The sequence below is a fragment of the Cheilinus undulatus genome, linkage group 3 (assembly GCF_018320785.1).
Source record: "Cheilinus undulatus linkage group 3, ASM1832078v1, whole genome shotgun sequence".
NCBI classification, from domain to species: domain Eukaryota; kingdom Metazoa; phylum Chordata; class Actinopteri; order Labriformes; family Labridae; genus Cheilinus; species Cheilinus undulatus.
Genome location: NC_054867.1, coordinates 54616276 through 54638332, shown reverse-complemented (window position 1 = coordinate 54638332; position 22057 = coordinate 54616276). Strand labels below are relative to the sequence as shown.

The following is a 22057-nucleotide window of genomic DNA, read 5'->3' as shown; positions in this document are numbered from 1 at the left end:
AGGAGGACAGAAACTGCTGATGGCTGAAAGGCATGACAAAAACAAACTTTAAAGCGCACACATTGATATAATTTTTCGTGTATTTTGCTTTTACGCAGATTCTTTAAAGTGTTCTATGGGAATTGTAGTTTTATCGGACGTTAAAGTTTCTTTGCTCGAACGTTGAACAAAACACTGCTTCCTACATTACCCACAATCCAATGCGTCGTGCTTCCTTGTTTGGTTACACGTAGCATCGCTGCTGTGTTTGTGTTGACAGCGTCGTAAATTCTCACTCAAAGACAGTATTTTGGACATTAATGTAAATATCATTTTAAGGACAGACGGTTTTTATGACTCATGTTGAGTCAGAGGTTTATAATGGAGGCACGGCTGAGCTGTGGTCGGCCTTTTCTGTGAGCTAAGCTAGGCTAGCAGGCTAGTTGTCGGATAATACTGTTGTTTTTACATTAATTAAACATGTATACTCTGTTATCGGGATTGTATAAATACATGTTCCAGAAGGATGAGTACTGTGTCCTTATTCTGGGGCTGGACAACGCTGGAAAAACGGTGAGTTTTGTCACACCATGTCAGACTCCTTCATCCTCTCTTTCTCTGATAGTTTCTGAGGTTTTTATCGTTTTTGCTGTTTCTGTCTTTATCTGACAGTCTGGTTTAATAAAACCAAACCAGTCTAAATGTTGCATTAATGGGGGAAATTATACTGTAAAGGGCTAAAACCTAGCTTTAGTCCCGCTGCTCCTCTCATCGTGTAATTACGGCTGCTGAGCCCCTGAATGTTGGTTTTAGGATCAGACCCCCCTGAGGGACTGGGACATGAAGACTTACAGACCAGAGTTCAACCTCGATGAATAATCCGATTTGTACTAGCAACAAGTTATTATAGGAGTTTGACATTACACAATATTTGACTAGAAAATTAAGGTGTGCATTATTATTTTTTAAGATATTCAGCATTGGAGGGATATTCTGCCGATCACTGAGGCATGATTTATTGGTAATGCCTGTTAACTAAAAGTGTTTAATACACCGGTCTTTTATATGTAACAGACACAGCAAGGTTACACCTCCCAGCATCACTAGATGGGTATCTGAATCTGATACCAAAATAGTAGGGTACCAATACATCCTATACCGACCGTACCAAAATACAAGACAGATTTTGGTGCTTCATTTTGGTACCACCGTCCCGAAATGTACCACTCTGAAGGAAGGGTTCAATGCTATGTGAAGAAGATTCAGTTTCCTTTACTTACAAATGTTCTGCTGGCATCTTATTTCTAAAACCTTTACAGCACAGACACAGCTTTTATTCAGCCGCTGACTTTTAGCACACATTTGTTCTTAAAAGTATCAATTCAGGCACTGTTTGGGCACTAACACTGTGTACAAAGTAAAGTTTAACACCGGTATCAGAAAAACCCAAACGACAACCAACCCATACTGTTATGGATGAGAGACCACTAAATAAAACAGATAGATCTTTTTTACAGTTCTGACTCTGATCTCAGAAATCTTACTTTAATCTCAGTATTGTTACTTTTGTCTCAGAATTCTGACTCTCACAATTCTGACATGATCTCAGAATCCAGACTCTGGTCTTAGAATTCCGACATTAATTTCAGAATTCTGACTTTGATCTAGAATCGTAACTTTGATTTCTAAAATTCTGACTTTTGTCTCAGAATTCTGACTCTGTCCTAGAATTCTGACTTTGATATCACAGCTCTGAATTTGATCTCAGAATCCTGACTCTGGTGTTAAGATTCTGACTCTGATCTAGAATTCTGACTTTGATCTCAAAATTCTGACTCTGATTTAAAATTCTGACTCTGATCTAGAATTCTGACTTTGATCTAGAATTCTAACTTTGATCTCAGAATTCTGATTTTGATCTCAGAATCCTGGCTCTGATTTAGAATTCTGACTCTGATCTAGAATTCTGACTTTGATTTCAGAATTCTAACTTTGATTCTTCTTTCACTCTGCCCCCAGCTGTCCTAACATCCCCACAGCCACTGAGAAAGCTCCCTCTGGAGCTGTGTTATTAGGAATCTAAGTACTAGGCCTGGGTTGAAAAAAATCAATTCTCTGATTCAGATTGATTTTTTTTTTTTTTAAATCCGATATCTATCCATAAAATCCAAAGATCGATCTTTTGATAGATGCCTTTTCTCTCTTCTGTCGGCTCCTCACGCTACCAGTCTCAGACTTACATCACTCATGCAGCCTGAAAGTTGACCTGCACTCACTTCTGTAAGCATTTAGACTGAGATTCAAGGTTTAAATTTCACGCCCAATCATCTAATTTTGGATATCTGGGCATGTTATTAATACGAGCTGAATATCTTTTCCTCAAACGGAAACCTTCGCTGGTGCAGTGCGAGCAGGTGGAGAGTGCTTAAACTGCTGCTACAGACCTGGTAGACTCACACATAGACATAATAAAGAGTAGACGCCACATCGACCGCTGCTCCCTATTTGCGCTGACGAGCTGTCTTGGTCCGGTCACCCGCTCCACTCAGTGTAATCTCTTTGGCAGGCGCAATGACGTGTCAGCGCATTTAATCATTTAATCATAACTTGCTGAATACCAAACTGGTTTTCACACGTTTTTTTTTTTTTTTTCTGCAAATGTCATACATGTAGGTATGATACAGGACGCATGGTTCGGCGTACTTTATTATTCATAGTGGGCTTAACAGTAATAGAGTATTCTGATATGTCATATATGTGATGTATGATAGGTATTGTACAGAACACACAATATATATAAATAGATTATTTAATCTTTTTAGATTATATAATCTATATATATATAGATTATATAATCTTTTTAGATTATATAATCTATCTATCTATCTATCTATCTATATATATATATATGTATAATCTGTTTTATATATATATATACACACACACACAAAATTAGATCAAAATTAGAGAACAATCCACAATTTCCTACATTTCAATACAATACAATAACTTTATTCATCCCCGCAGGGAAATTCAATGTTGTCCCAATGATGTCAAGTTCTCTGCATTGTCCTGTTTTAAAATGATCCTGACACGAGTAGAAGAGCAGATTTTTTAACATATTGCATGTGTTACATAGATTGTGAAGCACAGTATAAAAAACTTTAATAAAATATTTAAAAAGAACACTGATCAAAATTACAGAACACTTTAAGATACCTCCCAGTGATCGGTGATAGTCTGGCACCTGGTGCTAATTTCCTTACTTATTCAACAAACCCTATTTAACTGGCAGCCTAACTTCCAGTTTTCACTGACTTCACAAGATAGTGAGCCATTCTAAAGTAACCGAAACCCTCTGGCAGCAGGTTGTCCAGATGAATCCTGAAATTGATGACCCTGTCAGCCATTGCAGGAGAAGTTGGCCATTCCAAATCTGTGATTTCAAAAATATTACATCTTTAGAAAGTCACAAACTCATTCAAGTCCACCAAGAAGGCTGGTCGTCCACGAAAGACAACTAAAAGAGAGGCCACGATAATATGGAGAACCTCAATGGGCAATCGGTTCAACACTGCACCTGGAATTGCTTGCCAGTTCATCACTGAACAGGGTAGGTCTTGTTTTCAAATTTGCCTACTATACTAGCAGCGTGTACTGATTTGCCCAAAATGTAGTATGCAGTATGCGAACAAATGCGAAAGTTGCAGTATGCCAAAAATACCCGGCTGACATACTGATTCGGGAAAATTTCACAGTATGCATCGGACCAGTCTGCTTCGCCCACTGTTACCCACAATGCAAAGTGCCGGGTCAGAGTTCGTAATAGCAGAGAGCAGTGGAACTTTCACCAGAGCGGCTGACTTTTACAGAAAAGTGCCATTACTTTTTATCTTTACCTTTTAACATGTAGTACAGGGAAATAAGTTGTAATAAGGTCACTGTTGTTTTTGTTTTGCCGTTACGGCTCGTAACGGCCGTAAAGGTGCTGTCAAGTGTGTCCTTTCACTGCACTATACATGCTAAGCTAAAAACAACGGCTATAAAAATCCCCAAAAGTCAAATGAAAACACTTCCCAGATTTTTTCTGTACGTAAATGGATTGAGAACACTGTAGCGTCGTTTAATATTGACCAGGGTATGACGTACTTCTGTATACTGGAAACCAGCTAAACCAGGCCAAGCATACGACACAATAACGTCTGACTGGCATCCATACTACGTACTACTGTCGAACACAGTACATAGTGCACAATACATACTGCATACTGCGTTTGACAGGAGTATGCAGTAGGCCAATTCGAAAACGGCCTCTGTGTCATCATACAGTGTCTTAAGAGCATTTGGACTGAAAGTCCGCTTTGCAGTGACCAAACTTCTCATTAGCAGAAAGAATCGAATGGCTAGACCAGGGGTCATCAAGTACCTTTGAACAAGGGCCAGATTTAGTCTCCACAGAAACTCTGGGGGCCGGACTTTCACATAAACAAAAATTAAATGAATTTTTTGGCCTGATTGAAATATTATTGTAGTAGTGTTTGTATTTTCTTTGAAAACTCTGGACATTTTTAGTCATTACCAGTGAGATCTATCCCTATTATTTACAATGCAGCAAGACACAAGGAGACAGACCTGACAAGAGAACTGGCTGTGCCCCTGAAGATCCAAGAGAATGGACCCTTCACAATTGTGATGAAGCACCAGTATTAACCCATTTTGGACACTTTTAACACCTTTTTATACTGTTTGCCCCTTTTTCCCTTTTTAACCCACATTTTTGCAGGATTTTAACCCATTTCGAACCACTTTTCCTGCATGTTTTATCCCCTTTGTGCCACTTTAATCCATTTTTGCCACTTTTTAACCCCTTTTCATCACATTCTTTATCAACAATTCTTGCAACTTTTAAACAAATTTTTGCCATTTTTAACCCTTTTTTGATACTTTTTGCCTCTTTAACCCAATTTCTGCCATTTTTAAACCAATTTTAACCACTTTTCCTGCAATCTTTTATCCTCCTGTGGCACTCTTTTGTCATTTTTGTCACTTCTATTTTTGCAACTTTTTAACCCCTTTTCGCCCCTTTTTGTCAGTTGTAACCAATTTTTGATACTTTTTGCCCCTTTCTTTTCCTCTTTTACCAGTTTTCGCCACATTTTGACCTCTTTTCACAACTTTTTCAACCATTTTTTTGTTCCATTGTGTGACTCCACAACCCATTTTGCCACTTATCACCCATTTTTGCTACTCTCTATCCTCTTTTAACCACTTTTTCCTGTTCATTTTATTAACATTTCTGCCAACCTTAACCCTTTTTAAATATCTACTAATTATGAAAGTAAATTTCAGTAAAAACAGATAAAATGTTAAGTCTTTCTAAAACTATTTCAATGTTAATTGTTTGTGGGATGGATTTAACAGCTGCAAACATTTAAAGCCAAAGGATACTCTTTAAACTACAACATCTTTTCCTCCTTTTCTGAATTTAATGATCTTTTGGGGGCCGGACAGGAAGCTTTGGGGGGGCCTGATATGGCCCTTGGGCCGCCAGTTGATGATCAGTGGGCTAGACTAACCTTTGCTGAGGAACATGTTGTGTGGACAAAAGAAAACTGGTCCAAAGTTCACTTCAGCGATGAAAGAAATAACTTATTTGGGTCCAATGGAAAACATTATGTTCATCGTCAAACTGGGGAAAGACTGAACCCAAAGTGAATCAAGAAGTCAGTGAAAGGTGGAGGAGGAAGTGTCATGGTTTGGGGAATGTTTTCTGCAGCAGGTATTGGGCCTCTGATAAATGCCCAAGTGAATGCAAATGTTTATCAGAACCTTCTTGACAACATTTAATTCCTTTCCTGTGTTCATCACCTGATAAGCCAGTAATTTTCATGCAGGACAATGCCCCCCTGTCGAACAGCAAAATATGTAAAGCAGTTCCTTGAAACTGAAAACGCTGAAATACTGAAATAGCCAGACCAGAGTCCTAAACTAAACCCAAGAGAAAACTTCTGGAAAATCCTTGGGGACAAGGTTATGGCCAGTAAACCCACTACAGTCACTAAACTGTGGAAGAGACTGGAAGAAGAGAGGACCAGAATCACACCAGGGCAGTGTGAGAGACTGGTGACGTCCTGTGGCTGTAGATGTGCTCAAGTCATTCAAAGCAAAGGCCTGTACACTTCCAACTAATTTCTGACTGCCTTAACCTTCAGAAAGTTTTGCTATAATCTTTCATTGTGCTACAGACATTGCTGTTCTTTAATTTTGATCACTGTGTTTTCCAAAAAATAATTATTGTTTGTTGAAGTTCCTTTCTCTGTTTTAAAACAATGTTCCAGTTACATGGTATTGCCACAACAAAAAATCCTTTAAATGTTGAGCAATTAAGATTACATTATTTCGAAATTAACCAAGAGTTCATAAATTGTTCTCTAATTTTGATCTCCAGGGTGTGTGTGTATATATATATATTAAGGGTGTAAAGGTATGTGTGTATGTACCAAACAGACTTGGTACAGGCCTCTCGGTACGGCACAGACGTATACTGAACGAACATGTGGAGCCAAGCTCATACACAGATGGAAAACCAGAGAACAACCCACCGTCACACTGTCCTGGCAACCACACAACCACAGCAAACGACAGCAACAGCCTGAATATTCCCAGATAAAAGTGTCCTGTTTAGGAACACTTTGTTTCCCAATAAAATACAACAGTGGACAAAAACAACAACCATAGCGCTGACATTACTCAGCAGCTGTGTCGCTGTCAGCACGTCGTTCAGCGGACCAATCAGAGCATTTGAAAAAAGCTCCACTCAAACAAGAACATCACTGTAAAGAGGAGGAACAACAAAGTCTCACCAGCCAGTTATAAATTTCTTATTATTTAAGATGGTTTTTCATTATAACACTGGAGCTCTGGCTCTGTGAGTCAAATTAATTTTACCTTCAACTGTCAGCCTCAGAGGAGGGGGACGGGGACTCTGCAGCTGCGTCCTAGGTAAAGTTATCCTCAGATTTCACACGGCTCTAACCTCTTTATCCTCCAAGATGGGCTGTGAAAAGTTCTCCCAAACTTTTGTAGTAGGTCCCATTGGTTAAAAAAGTAATCCAGTGCAGAAGTCTGTGTTGAAATCAGGAGAATAGACGCTAATTTGCATACTTTCCAAGCTAACGCACGGTAGTATGATGATGCGTTCAAGTTGGCTGGGAAATTTTGGCGTATAAAGAATGGGTATGAATATGTCGATATATCAGTGAAAATAATATAATAATAGTAATAAACTTTATTTGTATAGCACCTTTAAAAACAGAAGTTTACAAAGTGCTTTGACAACAAGCAGAATCACAGTTAAAAAGCAAAACACAAACAGCAAAACACAAGAAAAACAAAACCCCCACAACAGAAGAACCCCTGAAAAACTCAGCCAACGATGTAACTCCAATATTACAAAAACTAGCAGAACATTCTAAACACGAAAATGGTGTCAGTTTAGAAAGACATCATAAAAACACAGATATGTAAGATTCAGTAATAAAAATGAAGACCAAGAATAAAAATAAAACTAAAAACCCAGAATAACCTAGACCGATCCAGGCAACACAGGAACCGACTACATAAAAGAGACCTGAGGACCAGAAATGTAAAAGCATTTAAAAATATTAGGAAGAGACAGAAAGGAATTTAAGTCAAAATCATAAGAGGGAGAATAAAAAACAAAATGTGTAGAGATTAATAAGTCAGCATATGAAATCAAAATTCTAGACAGTAAAAGATATTAATGATAATCATGATAATGATAATAGTCTGGTAAAACCGACATAGCAGCAAGAAGAGGGAGACATAATAAAAGCAGGGGGGCTCTAAAAAGCAAGTAAGAGAGGTGGAGATATTGTATAAGAATCAATAAGCATAAAATACAAAGTTGCGAAGAGCAGATATAGAGGTTTTAAGGTTAAATTTGACAGAAGAGTAGAAGAACTAAGAGAGAAAAATGATAAAAAGACAGAAGACAGTAAAAGACATTAGACGAAATCACATAAAAGCAAGTCTATAAAAATGAGTTTTAAGAAGTGATTTAAAAGATGTCACCGATTCAGCATGCCTTAGCTCCTCGGGCAGGTTGTTCCAAAGTCGAGGCGCCCTGACAGAGAAGGCCCTGTCACCTTTAGTTTTGAGCCTCGACCTTGGATTGAGGTTTAAAAGTTCTGTTAAATAGCTTGGAGCCAGGCCCTTTAGTGCTTTAAAAGTAATTAGTAGAATTTTAAAATCAATTCTAAAACTTAGAGGGAGCCAGTGTAGTGATGCTAAAATAGGGTTGATGTGACGTCGTCTGTTAAAACCTAGTAAATAACCTAGTAATTCAAAAATATATTTATTTAGTAACTTTTTAATCATTAAAGAACTTTTGGAAGGAGGTTGCAGCATTATTGATAATATAAATGTAAATTTTTCAGCCTATTTTAATACAATTTAATTTAAAAAATTAAAATTAAATTTTATTCATTTGTTTCAATTCCCGTACCAAACCGTGACTTCAAAACCAAGGTACAAACCGAACCAAAATTTTTCTGTACTGTTACACCCCTAATGCCTAGTGCCTGTGTTTTAAATCTTAAATTGTTGTTTTTTGTTGTGTTATAGCTCCCGCACTTGAAAACACTATTGCACCTCTAAAATTGTATGTTTTAATCTATACTGTCACTTCTTTGTAACTGTTCTTACGACATGTGCTGCTGACCTCTTGGCCAGGTCACCCTGGTGAAAGAGATCCTAATCTCAGTGGGTTTTTATCTGGTGAAATAAAGGTTAAATAGAATAATATATATTAGAGCCTGACCGATTAATTGGGCCGATTATAGCGTACCACAGATTAATCAACATCGGCCAATATGTAGCCGATATATTAACCCTTAGAGCTCATTCTGATCCGTTGTGCCTTTCTAATCAGGTCTTCCAAGCATTCGTAGCTCTTACAGAGCATTTTCTAGTGAGCCTGGAACTTGGCTGACTTTCCAGAGTCTCTGAGGACAGAGTTGTCCTATACAACAATACATGATACAGTTTATAAAAAAGGTGATAACTTTTGAACCGTAAGTCATAGAAACTTAGTCTTTTTTCCCTCTGAAAGCTGACCATTTTGCCATTGGTTTACTACCATCGATGTGTCCGTAGGTCTAAAAGACACCATTGTAGCGAGCCTGGAACTTTGGTGACTTTTCAGGGTCTTTGGAGATTAAATCCACAGCGTTACATCTGATAATAAGCATCTTTTTACCTGTTTTTAATCCATTTTTGATCATGTACTTTGACTTTCTTCAGTGGGCAGCCATATTTGTTTGACATGCAAAGCATTGTGGGAGTTGTAGTCGATTAGTTGTGTCTTTACTGATTAGAGGTGTAGAGACACAGGAGTCGAGAATAAACAATGATAAATGCAACTGTTAATTCCCATGTCCACCTTTATCTAATAAAAGACTATTATACAGCGTTTTAATGTCTAAGTTGCATCTTTGTGAAATAAACAAAGATAATATAAATATAAGAATTTGTGTGCATGCACAGTTGTAGTGCCACATTATGTAATAACGTCGCATTATGTAATAACTAGGGCTTTCAATAGATTAAAATTTTTAATCGCGATTAATCTCACAAATTCCAAAGTTGACTCGCCATTAATCGCAAATTAATCACACTTTTTTGTCTGTTCTAAATGTACCTTACAGTACTATTTCTTAAGATTTAAATACCCTTATCAACACAAGTGGACAAAAATGCTTTCTTTATGCAAATGTTTGTTCATGTCAACAACCCAAAACAACAACAGATAAAGTCCAGAAAATTCTCTAGTCTGAGCTCAGAGATACTGAACGCTGCAAAAATCTGCTGAGAGCATATCATGGTAAACTCAAGCCACAACAGATGGAGATACTGACCTTAATGTAACATTACTGAATAATACCACAATGTAGAGTCAAACTTTAGACTTCTAGAAGTTACCTCCTCTGTTCTCAGCAGCTGAACACAGAACAACAGATCTCATCATCACACATGGACATAAAGAAGTCAAGTCTCTGCTGAGAGCTCAGCAGTAAGGCACAGACACATCTAATGGTGTTTCACTGTTCTGATGTGAGTAAGGTGGACACGTCTGCCCTGCTCAAGAGAAAAAGCAAGTCATTACTTAAAAAATGTCTGCTATTATTTATCATATTTTTAATTTCAAACTAAAAAATGTAGTCCAAATGTGAAATAAATGCTGACAGTAAGAAATGACTGTCATCAGTCCAGTAGATTTACTGGAATAATGTCAGTAAACACACATGTGAAGCTTCTTTTCAAAACTCATGAACACACAAAGTAAAAGAAGTCTCAGTGGAGAACTTTTAAGGTGTAGTAAGGGGACTTAAGCATCTCTTCATTCTTCAGATCATAGAAGAGCTACAGATTTAATCTAAAACCATTTTTTCTTCCTAAATAAAGGAGACCCACAGTCTAATAATGCTTTCAGCTTATATTCTGATACTCTACAGAGCTCATTCACTAACCTCTGCTCTCCTGTCACACACCAGCCTCTGCTGCTCTGTCTCCTCCTCCTCCTCATGATGCAGCTGTACATTCAGCAGCATCAGACAATCTCCTACAGGGACTGCAGAGTCTTTGACAGTTTTGCAGCATCTTGATTGACTGTTATGATTGACTGTTTTGGTAAGTTTTGTTTTTCCCGAATACTTTCACTTTCAAGCAGGAGCTGCGTGGGGATGAGAGCGGACCTTTAGGACACGTAATCGGACCAGTCAACAGTCAATAGCGCAGCTGTGGTGCCGGTTCATGGCAGATATAATAGCCTAAATAAAAGAATAATTCATACTGGCCCAAAAGTGCGTCGGCACACCGGGAAATGCTCGGTGTGCCAGATAGCGAGTCCATCCCTGCAGAGCTGTCTGAGTGTCTCCATTGTAAACAAATCCAGCATGGTGAGGGGGGCGGCTCTCTGCATTAGTGGTGTGCATGGCTAGCAAGTGGTGCGGATTATATAAGACTCTACAAACTTCCTGTAACTCAGTTCATGTCGACAGTAGGAGAAAATAACTTCAGTCTTATCTGACATGATCTGAAAGCTGAACCTGTCATTCAAAAGTCTCTGTCCTTTATCCATTTCTGCTCACTTGTACCGCATCACGACGGCGCCACTTCCTGGTCTGGCAAACTACGGGATGGGTCGGGGGTCATACAGAATACGCATGCGTGTGACAAATAATTTAGCAGCATTAAAAGTAATTTGAGTTAACGCGATATTAACACGTTAACTTTGACAGCCCTAGTAATAACCCTAACCATAGGACTTAGTGTGGGCTCCAAGATATGCCCTACCAAACTACCTTGCCCTAACTCTAACCGCTTAGTGACTTATGCCTAAACCTAACCCCCTTTAAGGGCTTTTAGACTAAACACCTAACCTTAACCCTAGGATTTAGAGGGATACTTCAACATTTTGGCAAATTCGTCCATTGCCCTAATTCCTATAGTCTTAGTAATAGGTTAGTTGTCGGTGCAAGCTGTTTCTAGATCTGGGGGGGACGGATATACCAGCTGCACAGCTAACGCTATGGAAGCAGACGGAATTTTTTGCTTTCCCTCATCAAACTGCTCAAATACACAATCCAACAACTCCAAAACGCTCTTGTGGACAAGTCGTGACTTGTACATTCACCATGCTATGAAATAACGTAAAATTATGTAACATTACGACACATGAAGCAAATACTCGGAACTATTTCTTGAGTAAACCACTGGGTGGAGTGACACAGTGCAGCAGCCATGTCTGGAGTGTAGTTCCAGCTTTGCATTTAGCTTTAAAACATGTCCGTCTCGTAATGTTCCATGATTATTTCATATTCACCCTGAATAGAGTCGCACTGGAGCCATTGTTGGAATTCATTATCTTATTCCTGAGAACCTTACTGTCTTAAACTTGTGTGGGGAGGTGTGTGGCCTATTCTGGACTTACACATGTGTAAGCGGCTCCGGTGTCGACCAGCATGGGTGTTTGTTTGCCTTCTAATTCAACTTTTATTATTGGTTCAGAATCTGCTCCCATGGCTATTTGTGGAAATTCATATGTCTCATCACCTCCCACTGTAAGATTCTCTGGGCAGCCCTAATCAAATGAGGGTCTTGCCCATGTATTCACAGGGCCACCGCCACCATGTTGCATGGGCTGGGGCCCCCTACCACACCTTTCACCATATATGGCCCCCCGTGTGGGACAACTGGCTGCAAAGTGTCCAAACTGGCCACAACTCCAGCAGTCTTTCTCAGGGCCACGCCTCCTGGCCCCCCTTATCATCTAGTACTTTACCTTCTCTCTTCATTTTGTCTGTGGTTCAGTCAGATGTTGATGTGGTTTGACTAGAATCTTGTAGGGGTTTATAATCCTGGCATGGTCAAATTGTTTCTTGAATTTGCTTAAGACAGTTATAGGTCTTTTACCACAAAGACTTCATGTCTTTTAGCCTGATAATAATAATCATAATAACTGTGTCTTTTCTGTGTTTCTGTAGACGTTTCTGGAACAAACCAAAACGAAGTTCAGTAAGAACTATAAAGGCATGAATCTGTCAAAGATCACCACCACAGTGGGCCTCAACAGTAAGTAGACACTCTTACTCAGGGTGATGAGCTGCGTGGGCCTGACAGGAAGTAAAAATCATTTTCTCTAACGTCTGCTTCTTCACAGTCGGTACCATCGATGTGGGAAAAGCTCGTCTGATGTTCTGGGATCTGGGAGGTCAGGAAGAGCTGCAGTCTCTGTGGGACAAAGTGAGTGACGATTTGTCAAACCCCGCCCTCCTTCATTACTGTTACTAGTCCTGACAAACTCTGACTGACCCACGCTATCAAAAGTACCCTGGGATTTTACTGACTTTTATTGATCTTTAAGTGATCAGACTGTGATAAACTTGTCCTCATTGAACGAATAAAGACTAAGATACTGCCAGCTGCATGAGGATAACTCTAGATCTATGAAAACTTGATTTTGTTGTAAACACAGCTAAATGGTGATGTAGTCTGATAGGTTCATAGTTAAGGGCAGCAGTGGCTCTCTATGTTGGTTTAATGATCCTATGATGAGGAGGCACCAGAAGACTTCTGTGCTGGTTTACCTCCATCCAGCAGGCTGATAACTGTGTCCTTGCTGTATTTCAGTACTACGCCGAGTCTCATGGAATCATCTACGTGATCGACTCGACTGATGAGGAGCGTCTGTCGGAGTCTAAGGAGGCTTTCGGTGAGTGACTGCTCTGTTAAAGGACCAGTTCACCGTTATCTTACTGCATCTTCATGAAACCTGGTCAGCAACTTAAATCCTTTCTATTCTCATGTAGAGAAGATGATCAGCAGCGAGGCGTTAGAAGGCGTCCCTCTGCTCGTCCTCGCCAACAAACAGGATGTCCCGGTAACACATTATCTCTTTATTGAAATAATATCTGATAAGCACATTATTCTCCACCAGCTACTGAGTTGTCTCTGCATGTCCTCTCTCCTCAGAACTGTCTGACTGTGCCAGACATTAAAACGGCGTTCAGTGACTCCGCCCCCAAGATCGGAAAGAGGGATTGTCTGGTGCAGCCATGTACAGCACTCACGGGGTGAGACTCACATTTAACATCGACGGTCTTCACACACTGGGTCCGTTATTTTGTCCAGATTTTTTGCACATTAAAAAAAGAGAATCAGTCTCATGTTCTAATCATGTTTGCCCTCTGACGCCGAAACTTTTGTCCGCCATTGTTTTTGTCAGGACAGGTTAGTCATTAAGAGGGTGGTGGATGATTCAGATCAGCGCCTGCTGCTTCCTTCTCTCTCCCTCATGCGCCCCGCCTGACCCCTACGCTCCCTCTCTCGAACAGAAACCTCCCTTTAAACATTTGTGTTATGTGGATTTTAAGTATAGCAATATAACAGATAAGGGCATGTTTGTTCTTAGAGCCACCTAATAGAGACTGAATGATAAGTTGTTCTCCATCTCTGCCCTTATGCAGGGACGGCGTGAACGAGGGCATTGAGTGGATGGTGAAGTGTGTGGTCAGAAACATCCACAGACCCCCCCGACAGAAGGACATCACATAAGAGAGACAGAGCTCGCTTCCTATTGGACTGTGAGGACCAATCATGTTGAAGCTTGCTCCTCTCTCCTCTTGTTTGAACTGTAAAAGACTTCTTAACATACGCTGTCTTCATCACAGCGAAACACTCTGATTGGACGTCTGGTTGGGCGTCTGATCATGAACACATCTCACAGGAAACTCTAAACTATCTCCCGTTTGTTTAAATGGTTATTTACAGACAAACTGAAATGTGAATTTTCTCACTCTTGGTGTTTGAATATGAGCTCATGATGATAAATGAACTTTAACAGTTATTAAGAATTTATTGGTTTGAAGGATGTTTCAAATAAATATCTATTTTCACTTTAACACCTGTTATGGTTCATCTGTGCCACCAAGAACGCTGTGTCCTAACAGCACGCCAGGGTCAGTTGTAGCATCACAGCGAAGTGTGGCGGGTTTTTTTTATACGTTGTTTGTAGTCACATACACCTGAGGACGCAAATGCCAGACGGGATCATGAAGTGAAAAACGTGAATATGAAGCTGGTATATTCATGATTTTAAGTCCATCTCTCCTTTGAGTCAGCTGATCGTCCACACTCCTAACACATGACTGAGAGTTAAGCTGACGGTAACCATGGTGACGCCGTAGCTGCCCCTGTGCCACTGTCCTGCTGCCGTGACACGGTGTGACATACATCTTCCTCCACACACCCCTGAAGATGGGGTCTGAGCGTGCCCAGCTCCGGTACAGCCCGTCAGTTCGCCGTGCACAGACTCTGCTGACGGGAAACTCTACAGTGATGTTCAGCCAGTATGAGACAGCAGTGCGCCCCAAGAAGACGAGGAGACATAGGAGAGGGGAGAGGGGTCTCCTTTGTTGTCAACTCTAGGAAAAATCACTCTCTTATTTAGGATCAGTGGTACCTGGTAAGTCTCAAACCTAGGCCCTGTCTGTGAACAGGAAGTAGTTTTGTCTTGTATGGGAACAACAAGATTAGCTTACTGTACAACACACATCATCTTTAGTAGATTCTGAGTATGTTTGGTCCAGTTAGTAGGGGCTCGTTTAGTCCGTAAGGACAGGTATGAACTTCATTTTCATAAAAATTTATGGAGGTCTTGGAAAATCCCCTTTAAAATCATCAGACATTTCCAAAACAAAAATTCCTCCACACGACGTTACCAACAATTTCTTTTAAATTAAAACAACCCCTTAAAAATTTTAAGGAGATTTCCCACACAAATTTATAGTCAAATTCCCAAAACTTTGGAAATAAACTCCCCAAATTCCAATGAAAGTACCGAAATATTTCAAAGCAAAGATCCCCAAAATTTCAAAGCAAATTCTCAAAAAAATGACAAATTCCTGCTAAATTCCATGGAAAATTGTGGAAAATTTTAAAACAAATTCCCCACACATAACAAAGGACCATGAAAATTTGAAAGGATATTCCCTACCCAAATTTCCAATCAAATTTAAAAACGTAAAAAAAAAAAAAAAAAAAAATTCCCAAGCACCAAAAATGTTTAAAATTTCAAAGCATACTCTCCTGCCCAGTTCATCCCTGGCCCCAGTCGGTAAGGAACTAAATTTTCACTAAAATCTCAGAGGTCAAGGAAATTCCCAAAAAGATGATGTGCAATTTCCCCAAACCAAATTTCCAAGACACTACCAAAAAGTTATTCTCTAAATGTCCTCAAATACTCCCCAGACATTTCAGTAAACTTTTCAGAAAAATCCTGAAAATGTACATAAAATTTTCACCCAACAATTCTCTAAAGGTTCCTGAAACATTTCAGGTAAATTTCCCAAAATTTCAAAGGAATTTCCGCCAAAAAGTAATAATCAAATCCGGCTCCTTAGATAATCACCTGGAAGACCAGCAGAGGGCGCTATATCACTCACAGGGAAACAACCCACTTCCTAAAAAGCTGAATCACAGATGTCAGCCATGTTGGATATTTATGATTCCAGATAAGAGAGGATTATTTCAATAAATAACAACAAAACCTCATGGGCCCACAGTTTGGGTTTTAGATCATCTGGTATAAACAGGAGGATTCAGCCAAACTGAAAAATAAAGTTTTAAAAGTCCTAAATTTAGAGAAACAAACTCATTTTTTTAATTCTTAAAAAGTCATACCTATTCAAAAAGGATAGAAAATTGAACGTTTTTAGTTCAAAGATTAATTTTACTAGAAAAAAACATAAAAATTTTAATTTTCAGTGCTCATATCTCTAACAAGAAAACAACAAGACTTTTAAGTTTAAAGGCCATAAAGTAAAAGGAAAGAAGGCAGTTTCTTCTACATTAGAAACTTGAAAAATTGCAAGAAGAACTCAAAAATGTTCATGTTAAAAAGTTATAATTTTTTTTGCACTTTACAGTAAAAATAAACATGGAATTTTTTTGTTTAAATTTAATAACAGGATTTAAAACTCCAAATTTCAGAGTTTAAAGATTATTGTGTTTATGAAAAATCTTAAAATGGATAGTGTTTATCTGAGTTTTATCACTAACTGTGGATTTCTGACTCATCATTGTACTTTATATTCTAAAGTCAACTGCACTTCTTTATGTACACGTCGCCTTGGTCACTGGTACGTCTTCATTTATAAAGATGTTCTCCGCAGCATTCCGGACTATCTTTCCTCTTTGTTGATCTTGAAGGATGGATTGCACAACTTGCGTTCATTGGACTTTGTGCAGTTTGTTGTTCCCAAAGTCCGAACTGAACTGGGAAAGAAAGCTTATAGGTTCTCTGCTCCTTTTGCTTGGAATCATCTGCAGACTGAATTTAAACTGCAGAACTTGGTGACTCTGAATGTTTTTAAATCTTTAGTGAAAACTCTTGAATTCAAACTCTCTGAATGCCACTGTTTCAACTGATGATTATTTTATTATTGTTGTTTATATTTATTGTGAATTGTTGTGAGTTTGAGCGCATGTGCTGTTGAAACTATGCATTGCTGCCATTCTTGGTCTGGTCTCCCTTGAAAAAGAGATATTTGATCTCAATGGGACTTACCTGGCTAAATAATGGTAAAAAAAAAAAGAAAAAAAGAAACCCTGACTAACCCTAACTAAAATGACCTAACCAAAAATCAACCAATATTTAACAAGGAAAAGAAAACAACCAGAAAACAGACCTACCGGGGAACTACAGGCAGACTAAAACAACAAAACACAGCAATCTTAACATGCATGGAGAGAGAGAGAAACGAACGGGGAAAAGAAAACGCTCAGAAATGAATTGATTAATGAGAAAGAGAAGGTTAACCAAACAAACAAACGTCCTCACGTGTTTGTCCAGAGGGCTGTACGACAAAGCTGGATTTCCTCTTATCAAGATAACTTCAGGATTAACCCTGGATTTTCTGTACGACAAAGCTGGCTCACTTCTTACCGGGATAAATCACTGTGGTAACTTATGCTGAACGGCTAACCTGCTCCGGAGCAGGTTATGTTCTGGATAGGAGATCAGCGAGTATAAAAGCCCCGCCTCCTGACCAATCAGTTCTCTTGGAAAATGGCCTGCCCACTCTTAGAAGATCCTGGTTGGTGCACGGAAGAGTGCTTAGGAGAGAAAGAATATTTAGGGATAGATGCAATCCTTTCGATTTACCTGATGACAGGTATAGATCAGTGATACTCAACCTGTGGTTCTGGAGCCACATGTGGCTCTTTAGTGATGATTTGTGGCTCTCTTATGTCTGAATTTCAAATATTATCCCCCCCCCAACCATAAAAATAGAGAAACTTTGACTTCAAAAATTATCCATTGCAAGTCACATTAATCTGTTTGTTTCCCACAATTATACAGTTTGCTTTAATTGTCAACCAATTTCCCCCCTTTTTGCCACTTGTAATCTACTTTTAGTGCTTTAAGCCCACTTTGGACACTTCTTTTTACAACTTTCATCTTGTTGCCAATTTTTCACCAGTTTTTGCCTATTTCATCCTGCTTTTTGCAAATGCTTGCCCTTTATGGCATTTTTCAACCACGTTTCACTCATTTAAGCTGCATTTTGCCATTAAATGCCATTTATTCCCCCATTTTTGTCACTTTTTGCCCATTTTTCCCACACTTAAACTGATTTTTGGCACCTTTAACTTATTTTAATTGCCACTTTTCACCACTTAGATTGTGGCTCTTGCAAATGTATTTTTGTTTTAATTTTTGTAGAAAAACTTTCACAGCCTCAACATTCAGGTAGTTCACATAATACAGAAACATTTGCAGTGCACTAACATTTCACATTCAGTTAGTTCATGATCAATATGTCTCGTCTCAATTTCCATAAATTATATCATAATCATTTTAAATCATAAACAGTCCACATATACCAAGAGGCCCACACAACACTGTTGTCACAGTTGAGCTTTATTCAAGTCTTTTCAAGTGCACATTGACTAATGTGAACCCCAAATGCTTCTGCAGATGACATGTGACCATCAAATGATGGTCACCAGCCTTGTGGCTAAGTGGCCAGGGTCTGGCGGTTTTCTGCCAGCATTCATTCCAGGTCGTCCTGAAGAAAGGATGTTCAGAGCTTGACTGTGCACCACAGGGCTGATGTTTTACAAGCTTTTTAATGCTGAGGTGGGATGCCACCATTTTTCTGTGTAACCATGGTTACTGTGGCTGAATAGATAACCAGAGAACAATAAACCAGTCTTGTGACAGACCTAACAGGGCTAAAATAGTGGTTACAATAGTGGCTATAATGGTGGCTATGACATGCTGTCTGACCTCAGGTCAACGATGACTGCTCCACCCCAAAGACCTTTTATCCCCAGCGCATACACTTGAGGTTGTTTTTAAAAAAAAGTAGCCTGTCTTTAAACATCCAGTCGTCTCTTCCTGGATTTCTGTAGCGTGCGTAGCGTGCCGCGTCCTCTTTGCTCTTATTAGTCTGATGGCCAACGATGACATCACCACAGCTGGCCACCATCAGGGAGCCGGCACCATCAATAAAGTACTCTAGAATCAGAGACAGGTATCTGTTTTAGAAAAATAACAGGTTCTACTGGATTAAGTGACAAAATAAAAAAAGGTTTAAACCCACCTGAATGAGCCACTCTTCGGAGCCTCGGGTCAAATCCTGTCTTCTGTAAAGAATCTGTACGAGCCATGAAGAAGTTAACAACCCCACTGACCAGGTAACATCCTGGGAAACCAGGAAGGTGTTGGAAGCGTCCTCCTGATTTTCTGTAAAGGCAGCCCCCTTCAATTTCATTTCCCTCTTCATAGATGACACTAAAGAAGAACCGGTTCCCTTTGACTGACCCACCAAGCTGAGAGAAAGGGAGATGACAGAGAAATCATTACCATCATGAAAAATCTACCATCTGATACGTTAGACCATCAGTAATCAATAAAAATCTACCACCTGATACGTTAGACCATCAGTAATCAATAAAAATCTACCATCTGATACATTAGACCATCAGTAATCAATAAAAATCTACCATCTGATACATTAGACCATCAGTAATCAATAAAAATCTACCATCTGATACATTAGACTATCAGTAATCAATAAAAATCTACCATCTGATACATTAGATCATCAGTAATCAATAAAAATCTACCATCTGATATGTTACAGCATCAATAATCAATAAAAATCTACCACCTGATACGTTAGACCATCAGTAATCAATAAAAATCTACCATCTGATATGTTACAGCATCAATAATCAATAAAAATCTACCATCTGATATGTTACAGCATCAATAATCAATAAAAATCTACCACCTGATACGTTAGACCATCAGTAATCAATAAAAATCTACCATCTGATATGTTACAGCATCAATAATCAATAAAAATCTACCATCTGATACGTTAGAGCATCAATAATCAATAAAAATCTACCATCTGATACGTTAGACCATCAGTAATCAATAAAAAAATCTACCATCTGATATGTTAGAGCATCAATAATCAGTAAAAATCTACCATCTGATACATTAGACTATCAGTAATCAATAAAAATCTACCATCTGATACATTAGATCATCAGTAATCAATAAAAATCTACCACCTGATACGTTAGACCATCAGTAATCAATAAAAATCTACCATCTGATATGTTACAGCATCAATAATCAATAAAAATCTACCATCTGATATGTTACAGCATCAATAATCAATAAAAATCTACCACCTGATACGTTAGAGCATCAATAATCAATAAAAATCTACCATCTGATACGTTAGACCATCAGTAATCAATAAAAAAATCTACCATCTGATATGTTAGAGCATCAATAATCAGTAAAAATCTACCATCTGATATGTTAGACCATCAGTAATCAATAAAAATCTACCATCTGATATGTTACAGCATCAATAATCAATAAAAATCTACCATCTGATACGTTAGAGCATCAATAATCAATAAAAATCTACCATCTGATACGTTAGACCATCAGTAATCAATAAAAAAATCTACCATCTGATATGTTAGAGCATCAATAATCAGTAAAAATCTACCATCTGATACCTTAGAGCATCAATAATCAGTAAAAATCTACCATCTGATACCTTAGAGCATCAATAATCAGTAAAAATCTACCATCTGATACGTTAGAGCATCAATAATCAATAAAAATCTACCATCTGATACGCTGGAGCATCAATAATCAATAAAAATCTTAACATGGCACACCAGATGGATTTAAGTCACACATCAATCTGGACAACTTTGCACAGACAGCATTTGGGAAATGGCAGAGGCTTTGAAAAAAACTCAGAGTGTGATTGGATAAACGTTCTGTCTGTCACATCTTTACGGGCCAATCATAGCAACAAAACACGTGACGTAACAGCTACTGAGAAGTAAACTCCACATAGAACTGCATAACTTGAACCATGGACACTGTAGACATGTCAGTACTCGACTTTTGTCATTTTTGAAAAGAAAACAACTCACTGCTGTTCTTTGTTCTTCTTTTAACAAACAAATGTTGTCAAGTTCTGATAAAACTGGCGCTTTAACAGCATCCATGCTAATCTTTTCCGCCATAATTGCAATGGCCTCTTGTTGCTGCTTGCTTTCGTCACGACTCTATCGTGCCCAAAAGTACTGCCCCTCGACGGTGATTGGTCCTGTCACTTTCTAATCAGGCCCAAATAGTTCAGATGGGAGATTTGCAAGATGGATTCGCCAGTGAAAAACACGGAAACGGGCGTATCCATCTGCTTTGAGAGGTTATAAAAATCAACCATCTGATACGATTCAGCATCAATAATCAAAACATCATCTAACATCTGAAACAATAAAGGATTCAGCGTCTTCCCTCACTGATCTTTGGCATGTTGTGTCTCATTTCAGCATCTGCATCCTTCACAGTCATGGTGTTTTTATGAGTAGACTACTGTCTCATTTCAGCATCTGCATTCCTCAAAGTCTGCGTAGACATTTGGATTCTCTTAATTCCTCTTACTAAAATTCTTAAATAGTAGACATTTTGTTCTCACCACATCCAGTTCTGGGTTCGCCTCCATCACCTCAACCATCTTCTCGATCGTTGTTTTCTCCGTGAACTCATAGTCATCATCCACCCACAGAAAGTACTTGGTCATAACCTGGGAGATCGCCAGGTTCCTGCCTGCAAACCAGCCCTGAGGGGCGAAATTAAATAGTTCTCAAGTCAATAAACGCAGCTTTCTGTTTGCACAGTGTCTCAGGAAGGCCTGTTTCCTCCCACAGCCTAAAGAAAAATAATTACGTTAATATCTGACTCAAGACTGCCCACAGGTGTGACTCTGAGGCCGGTGATTGGCTGGTGATGACGGCATCAGGGACAAGTTCTCTCTAACCTCCTGTCCTTTTTAGAGGTTTTTATGGTTACAAAGGTTTATTGATCAATCAATCAGTCCATCAATCAATCAGCTAACCAACCAAAATATCAGTTATTCAATGAGTCATCAATGAGTCAGTGGAT

General features: G+C 38.9%; 2 protein-coding genes across 3 annotated transcripts in view; one reads left to right on the top strand and one right to left on the bottom strand.

Moving 5' to 3' along the window:
- The first annotated feature begins 209 nt into the window (after positions 1-209).
- On the top strand, positions 210-14462 carry arfrp1 (ADP-ribosylation factor related protein 1). The gene is made up of 7 exons (XM_041815569.1): positions 210-552; positions 12546-12633; positions 12722-12804; positions 13192-13273; positions 13371-13441; positions 13534-13634; positions 14028-14462. Exons 1-7 carry the CDS (start codon positions 460-462, stop codon positions 14113-14115), a joined length of 606 nt encoding a protein of 201 aa, XP_041671503.1. The 5' UTR covers positions 210-459; the 3' UTR covers positions 14116-14462.
- A 4014-nt stretch (positions 14463-18476) lies between these two features.
- Positions 18477-22057, bottom strand: part of LOC121507436 (beta-1,4 N-acetylgalactosaminyltransferase 2-like) — a 20604-nt gene continuing 17023 nt past the window's right edge. For both annotated transcript variants that reach the window (XM_041783760.1, XM_041783761.1), the window contains 3 exons: positions 21591-21734; positions 19170-19398; positions 18477-19084 (listed from right to left, as the gene is read on the bottom strand). In XM_041783760.1, the coding sequence (XP_041639694.1) occupies positions 18891-19084; positions 19170-19398; positions 21591-21734 (567 nt within the window). In that variant the 3' untranslated portion in view covers positions 18477-18890. The remainder of the gene's footprint in view (positions 19085-19169; positions 19399-21590; positions 21735-22057) is intronic.